We start from the raw sequence: 8,320 nt of genomic DNA, 5'->3' as shown, positions 1-8,320 counted from the left end.
TTGTTGAGTCATAGGAACCACCGTACTGTTAAGTGGGGTCCAAGTGAACAAAGTCAGAGTGACTGATGTGATGCTCAACCAAATCCTATGTCTTCGAGCGAAGACAATGAGAGCAAATCTTATCCAGAGCTGGATGAGCAGCTTTACTTGTAGCCCAAGTCAAGCTGCCGCGTGTGTTTGAAATCTGACCGTTAGACACGTGTCAGTTCCTTAGTGACCCAGGGTCAGTTCGGACAAATCATGTCGGGTTGCCTCCTGGCTATAAATAGCCCACCCCCTACACCATAAATTGGTGGCTGCTCAGAGTTAGTGCACGGCTTTTGTCGTTTGAGAGCAACCCACCTCCGAAGCATTTGAGAGAGAGATCCTTGTGAAGACAAAGCCCAAAACACCCAGAGCCAAAAAGTGTTAGGCATCACTGAAGTCTTTCTGTCCGCATGATCTGAAGACTTATTACACTTGAGGACTGTGTATCCTCCAGCCGGTTAGGCGTCGCGTTCTGAGCATCCAAGAGTCATTGTGGAGTGCCGGTGAACGAAGTCTGTGAAGGTTTGGAAGTCTACCTTGAAGACTTACCAGAGTGATTGGGCGAGGACTAAGTGTCCTTAACTCAAGAGGAATAAGGTGAAGACGCGGTCTTCTGAGTTGAATCTCAGCCTCCCCAACCAGATGTACAGTTGTCACAGCAACTGGAACTGGTCCAACAAATCCATGTCCTCTCCAAGCTACTGGTTCTATCTTTTCCCTCTCTTTACATACAGTTTGTCTTCATGAAGTCATCGCCTGCTTGCTTGATCTGTTTGACTTCACTGTGTGACGACTATTGTTGTTTGGCTTCATACTATCTTCCATCCTGATCTATACTACCTAGCTGCTAATAGTCTTCGTGCTTTCACTTCATTACTCTCTTGTCTATGGCTTGTCTAGTGTAGTCTACTTTCCGCAGCATATCAATAGGTTCATTTCTATCGTTTGTCTTCAAAGCCCCCGTGTTTTGAAGACTTTCATAAAAAACGCCTATTCACCCCCCCTCTAGTCGATAACTAGCACTTTTAGTGACAAGGAAATGCAGTCGCGCATGTTCTGAGGAAAACCCAGAGCTTGCAACACCTCAAGCGGGTATGGCCAATTGCTTGAGTGGAATGCCTTAGCTATATCGAGCTTTAGTTAGAAATTGGGTTTTTCTTTGTGTGCAAAGCCTTGGTCGGATTCTAGACATGTAGGAAACTATTGTGGATGTGGCGTTTCTAGATGAAGGCAATCTGGCGCTTGGAGACAATGTTGCTAAGCATGGGTGCAACTCTATTGGCAATGAGTTTAGATAAAAACTTGGAGGTCCTATGAATCAGGCTGATTGGGCGATAGTCTCCCACATTTTGCGTATCGACGGACTTAGGGAGCCGTACTGTGTTGGTGGAATTGATGACATTTTCGTAGTCACCATTCATGCTTGCAAGGTGCAAAATGGCAACGGTGAGATCATCTTTGACAATTTTTCAGGAAGACTAGAAAAAAGCTCCGATGAATCCATTAGGGCCCGGCGCCTTGACGGAAGGTAAAGAGAACATCGTCTTCTTTATCTCTTTGATACAAATAGAGTTGTGCCCTCGCAAGGCACAAATCTAACACCCATCAAAAGACAAGTCACAACTCAACCACACATGGAAAGGTTCTCCACTTCCTTTGTTTACCCTGTGATAACGCTTAATGCTTGCCACATCGGCTATAATTAAGTGTGATTTTGACAAGTTGAGGATAATTATTTCCCATCTCCCGAACGTCCTGCTTGGTTTCTTTTATAATATTTTTTGTGAATCTTTCAATTTTAGAAAAAGTTGCATGTACGTAGTAAATCATCAAGTCTAGTCTGAGCACCAATGAAACACACAAACAAAAAAAACTTGTAAAACAAAACAAAACTCAGAACTAGTCGCCTTACATATGACAGATTTCATTTGAGAATGCATTTCTATACATTTCTTACAAAAATATTAAGGTAGCTGCACCAACCAACTCAAATTTAACACTATATGTTAATAATTCTAGGTCAAGCTGCCATGTTTGCCTCTCCATAGGCAGGCAAACACATATGCATGGATGTCAAGGTCATGTACCTTGTCTGGTCAACAGGGAAAGGGATGTCCTTCATGGTTGGTTAACAGTGAGCCCAGGTCACAGGAAAGCTCTCTGGACCATAAATCTCAAGTATATTGGGCATGCATGATGGGGGCTATAAATTATTTTGTTAGGTGTGCCGGCCATGAGAAGGAGCAGACAACGACGGATGCTATTGCTGCCTGAGATCGTTAAAGGGTAGTAGCACTGTATCAAGAAGCAATCATATTTCTCCTGCAAAGTAAAACAAGCAATCATATCTCCTATTTTCAGAATTAAATTTGAGAAGACAATACTACATTGTTCTAAGCATGACCATAATTATTCAGTAGTGCTTCCTATACCCCAAGAAATTTCAAGATTGGCACTAACCGAGTCCTAAACAAGGGTGATTTGTCAAACCTTAGGCCTACCTTTTTAGAAGACATGACGCCTACTTGAAATACAACAACAATTTCACTTGAACCCGCCTTTCAAAAACAGGCCTAGTTTGAAATCTCAAACAGTCACCATAATTTCTCAGTTTAGCGTGTATTTCAGCGAAATTCACGCCGATCGCGGACGACGAGCCTTAGGGTACGCGTTGCCTTTTTGGCCTTCTTGAAGTGCTTACGGGCATATCTCTCATGATGATGACAACTTTAAGCATTGGGTTCCTATTATAAACATTAACAGTAACCAAGTAGCACCACTTAACAACTACTAATTGCCTCTGCATGATGATTAGCCACCGCAATAAACCTCGCCCCTCTATTCTTTCCACGACGATCGCGACGCGCGAAAAGAGAGAGACCCATCCGCATTGTATCGATCGATCGCGAAAGGATATCTTTCCCCAAATCCGCCAGGTGCTTTCAGAAAGTTCACGAGCCTCTTTGCGCAACGCCAGAATAAATGAAAACAAAGGCATGTGAGAGGGGGCAGGCGAAGGTAGCTGAAGAACTAATTGCATTCCGTAAACGAGCAGCCGGACAAAAGCCCGGGTGGAACCGCCGGAAAGCAGGTTTGCAAGGTTTGCTCAACATGGACAGTCGGCTATATATGGCAAAAAGCTGAATAAACAAGCTACTGGTACACATGAAACTTTTCCTACTAATGCATCCAGAGACAACTAATTCTAGTGAAAAAAGAAATCATAGAGTGGAAGCTAAAGTGCTCAGCTTCACAAGAGGACAAGCACTTGATTCTCATGCCTGGCCTTGATTTTATTTATTTCTATGTTTTTTTACTAAAAGACCCCTACAGTATAATTGGTACAACAAACCCAAATTGTAAGTACCATACCTTAAACCTGAGTGGGTGGAAAGACATCAGCCCCTTCTCATCACTAGGCTATGCCTTAGTCTACTATTTTTTTTTCTATGTAGTTATATTTAATTCTCCTATGTAGATGAAAAAGGACAAGTTATTGATTCTCATTGGGAAATTAGTATTGTTATTATCATGGAATATTCTACAATTATAAGAAATAAAGTGGTTTTTTACATGTGCAACCCCCACTAATTATTAAGAAAAAAATATAGTACTTCCTCCGTAAAGAAATATAAGAGCGTTTAGATTCATTAGTGATCTAAACGGTCTTATATTTCTTTACAGAGGGAGTACTAGTAGTACTACAACAAACCATTTATCCCTTTAAAACACCTTCCACCACCAGCACCATCTCCTCCCTCCCTCCCTTCCCTCCTCCATAGTATTCTCCATCGGTGAGACAGGTGGTTAGGAGGGAAGAGAAGAGGGACGGGAGTGTGGAGAGCAGTACAAAACTGAAGCTCACACCTCTCTCTCTCCCACTCTCTTCCCGCGAGAAAATGATGACGAGGTCTCCAGAGCCGGCAGCCGAGCAGAAGGCCTCGTCGTCCTTCGGCAACCTGCTCTCCATCTTCCTCCGGGTCAGCTCGTCCGAGACCAAGCCGCCGAGGCGGAGCTTCGACGCCGAGGGCGTCGTCGGGCTCGGCATCGTCGCGGCCATGAGCCGCGCGTGCCTCACCGCCCAGCCGATAGCGATCGGCGCTGCCGCACGCCGCCGCGGGCGCGAGGAGGACGAGCTCTCGGAGAGCTACACGTGCGTCATCACGCACATGGCCGCCGGCGCCGACGAGGGCGGCAGCATGCGCAAGCGCGTCTACTTCGGGTTCGGCGACGGCGGGGACGGCTGGTTCGTGGAAGCCGCTGAGGAGGCGCCGGCGAGGGCGGACGACTTCTTGAGCCGATGCTGCCTCTGCAACAAGAGGCTTGATGGGCTCGACATCTACATGTATAGGTGAGTGGTTAACCAACCAACAACTGACGAGCAGTACTTCATATCGCAGGGAGTTAATAACTGATGCCATACTGAAACAAATAAGCTACAAGATGCATATAATCCTTCAGGAATCTCACATGATCATAGTATCAATTTGAATGGAATACATTCCTACCATTTTTTTCCTAAGAAGTTTGTGAGAATTTTAGCTAGCCACCATCCTTTAGGGATCTCCTTTCCTTGTTTTTATTTTGGTTGTGTGGACAGTGAGCCTTCATGTCTGTTGGACCAAGCAAAGCTTGATGTACATCACATCTTAGGTCCTGTTCGGAGACCCGCCACTCCACCACTCCGCTCCCGGAGTTGGAGTCAAAAGGCACGGAGCTGGGAAAGAGATGCTCCAGCTCCTCGTATTTTTAGGAGTTGGAGTGACTCCAAACAGGGCCTTAATTTCTTGTTTTATTTAGGTGGGATTTTTTTTCACCTTCCTTTCTCAGAGAACAATTAGGGGTAGGTCTACAGCTGATATTAAGAGATATCAAATGTGCTTATGAGTTCAAAGTAGCAATAACCACTCTTTGGCCCTGTAGCCATTCATTAGCCCTTCGGTTGAAGGATGCCATGATTATGTATTCCTGGAGCAGAGCCTAGTTCAGCTATCCTTAGGAAAGCAGAAGACAGATAAGTTGTCATAGGTGTAGAATTTTATCTAACATTTCACCTTAATAAGTAGTATCACTCATCCCAGCATAGCACATCGCATAAACATCTTTTTAAATGGCAAGCAAAGCATGGCTCCTGGTGAATTCAGTCTATAGTACTTTCAGAGTTTAGTGACAAGGAACAGTACACTAACCACACGCTTACCTCTCTTCTGCTCTTGACCTGCAACTGCAGGGGGGAGAAAGCCTTCTGCAGCTCCGAGTGCCGATGCCACCAGATGCTCATGGACGACCACGCTGAAAAGTGCGGATCAGAAGCCCTCAGAGCCAGCAGCTACTCGGCCTCGCCGTGCTCTGCGCCGATGTCCTTCTCCCCAAGCGTCGCGGCGGCCTAGCCGACCGAGCTGCGTGATGCCATCAAGCTGATCCTCAGTTTGTAGTAGCAGAGAGCATAGAGATCTAAATGATCTTTTAAGCGAATGAAAGCATAGAGTAATTACTAAAAAAAAGGTTTCTGAACTGTGGGTCGAATAAAAGAGAGGGAGAAAGTTTTGGGGTCATGTCCACTGCAAGATGTTCACTGCTTGAGCGTGATTGCATTTCTCTGTACCGAGCAGGGGTAACTATGCTAGCACTTAAGCTAAGAAATTTGATGTCGCGTCCTATCCTGAAGTTTCGGGAAGAGATTTGCTGCATGTTAAACGCTTAATTGGCCTGGGTAAAAATATCCATTAACAAACTTCTTCTGAGGGATAGCAGAATTTATAGGTGGCATTTCAGTACATTTCCAGTTCTAAACTAAGGTAAATCACAGCAGAAACATGGTCTCCTGAGGCAAAATCAAACTCTGGTGGTACATCCGTATGGTCCATGCATGTGCATGCAGATCGCAGGTGCCTAGCCGAACTCAACTTGGAATCTCCACCGTGCACCCACATTATTGTTCCGGTACCCTGCGCCACCATCATTACCATGTTCCCTTGTGGTCACGATCTTCAGTTGGTCACTGGAAGCTTAAAATTCAATCTTGACGGTGTTATTAGGACACACTGGAAGCTTAAAACTCAATCCTACCCAACGTTAACATATCGCTCCACCACTCCGCGTTTCAACCGCAAGGAAGGCAATTCCCTCTATCAGCAAGCAGAACCCCAGTATTCACAGCGGCAGAGTCTGGCCCGGACCTGCTTCAGCTGTACCTTGAGCATCATCATTCAAATAATGGAGAGCAAATATCTGAAAGTGCTCCCAGGATACGTACAAGTTAAAGGTGCCTGGTGGTAAGGCCACTAATACCACGAGGAAAAGAATCAGGCCACCTTTCAGGGGCTATGAAGGGAAGCTCGCCATCATAGCTGTCCGTTGTCGCGTTCTTCAGCAGGCTGAACAAGATCACCATTCACCATGCGTTCATGTCTGTCATGCATGGAGGAAGGTCATGCCATACTACGTGCGTCGATGTTAGCATATCGCGCAGCGTCAGAACCAAAAGAAGATAACCATCTCCCTATCAGCAAGCACAAGACCAGTATGCAGTTGAGCAGAGCCAGCCCAGACCTGCTTCAGTTGCATTTTGAGCATCATCGGTCACATAATGGAGAACAAATCTCTGAAAGTGCTCCCAGGATATATACGGCACGGATCTGAGATGCTCAAATTGTAGGTGGTGAGGCCACTAATACCACGAGAGCCGCAAAGTCGAATCGGGCCACCATTCAGGGATATGTAGCTTTTGCTCAAAAGAAAGTGGCAATGTAGCAATGAACTGACGCTCTCCATAATGGCTTTCTGTTCTTCGGCAGGTTGAACAAGGTCGCCAATCACCATGCATGTGTGTCTGTCAGCCATGGAAGGTCAGCTGATTGATACTGAAGTTCGCCGCCTGTAGCAGAGAGGTTAATGTGTGTGCATTTTGCTCACAGTGGAATATGTTGACTAACTAAATACAACAGCAATCTATGAAAGTAACGCAATTAGCATGTTAAATGGTACGTATTCACTAAAGAGGACAGAGTATCCCATAATTGGCACTGGGAGATAACATGATCTGGCCTTAAAATTACCATGATTTATTAACATGATCGGTAATCCCAGCATTTTGCAAGGGAAGGGACGTCCACATTTGCCAATTCATTGTAAACTAACAGAACTATCATAACAGGCCCATAGAGTTCTCCATACTATATGTTCACATGGTGGGCCTGGTGGCATGCTGCCACATATGTTCTCGCTTAAGTACCTATCTCCGTCTTCAAATATATTCTGCATGTGGCTAGAGCAAATCCGAACATGGCTTCTCCAACAGAACCCAGTTCATACTTTAAGATGGGATTCGGAGGGAGATAGTTGAGAGGCAAACACTCTAGATAAATGACGTGTTCTTTTCAAAAAATGCCCCATCAAGGGCACATCGTATTTTTCTCGCAAAAGAAGGCAACTCATGTTCACTAAACCACAGAAAATCAACTACCTAATGTTACGCAGTGCATAATTTTCCTCCTTTTGGAAATAATGGAATTACATGATGCTGATTTAATGGGTAGCGAGAAAATACTTGATCGGTTTCTATGACACTATATTATTTTCATTTGTCATTGGCTCATCTGAATCAGCAACATCTCTAATTTTGACGGAGATGTATTATTATCTTTTAAATAAGTTATTAAGCCACTGATTCAGGTCGTCTTGTACATATGATCATGAGTTCATCGCTAAACCTTCTTAGCCGTATAATGATGCCACAGATATCATACTAACTTGCATAAACAATAATACATGTCTAGATTAGAGATGTGTGTAACCTTGAAATTTCCTCCAAATTAGTTACTGTCAAACTAACAAAAATGGTGTGAGCAAAAGTTCAACGTGTCTATCTCAGAAAGAACAAAGAGGAAAAAAATCGAATTAGTGTGAACAGCGCATGTAGGAAAAGTTATGGAGGTCATCTTGCTCCACGAGTCAATTAACAGCACCATAGAAGCTGAATGCAACCCTATAATTATTGAAAGGTGTTTTGCTGCCACACGGAACTAGCAGAGCATATTTAACCTAGTCTGCATAGGTAGTATATGCCAGTGCAGAGCAACTATGTAGCATCAAAAGAATTTGTTCCATATCCACTCAGATGATAAAGCTTAAAGAATAAAATCTAGTTATCGGTCTTCTCCATATCAACAATGAAGAGCTAATTCGGTTGTACCAAATGCTTTGCCCTTGGTGAGAAGAATAAAATCAAATTCCCCAAATGTGGATTACACGTGTTTGCTTATGAAACGGGAACGCATGATGTTACTTCTTC

The 8,320-nt window shown here is 44.3% G+C and overlaps 1 protein-coding gene across 1 annotated transcript; it reads left to right on the top strand.

Moving 5' to 3' along the window:
• The first annotated feature begins 3,730 nt into the window (after positions 1 to 3,730).
• LOC123144127 (FCS-Like Zinc finger 12) lies at positions 3,731 to 5,694 on the top strand. Its single transcript, XM_044563160.1, has 2 exons — positions 3,731 to 4,378; positions 5,258 to 5,694. The coding sequence occupies exons 1-2, from the start codon at positions 3,927 to 3,929 to the stop codon at positions 5,415 to 5,417; spliced, it is 612 nt and encodes a 203-aa protein (XP_044419095.1). The 5' UTR covers positions 3,731 to 3,926; the 3' UTR covers positions 5,418 to 5,694.
• The last annotated feature ends 2,626 nt before the right edge of the window (positions 5,695 to 8,320 follow it).

This window comes from Triticum aestivum, chromosome 6D, assembly GCF_018294505.1.
Source record: "Triticum aestivum cultivar Chinese Spring chromosome 6D, IWGSC CS RefSeq v2.1, whole genome shotgun sequence".
Lineage (NCBI taxonomy): Eukaryota > Viridiplantae > Streptophyta > Magnoliopsida > Poales > Poaceae > Triticum > Triticum aestivum.
This window is presented reverse-complemented; position numbering and strand designations above follow the sequence as displayed.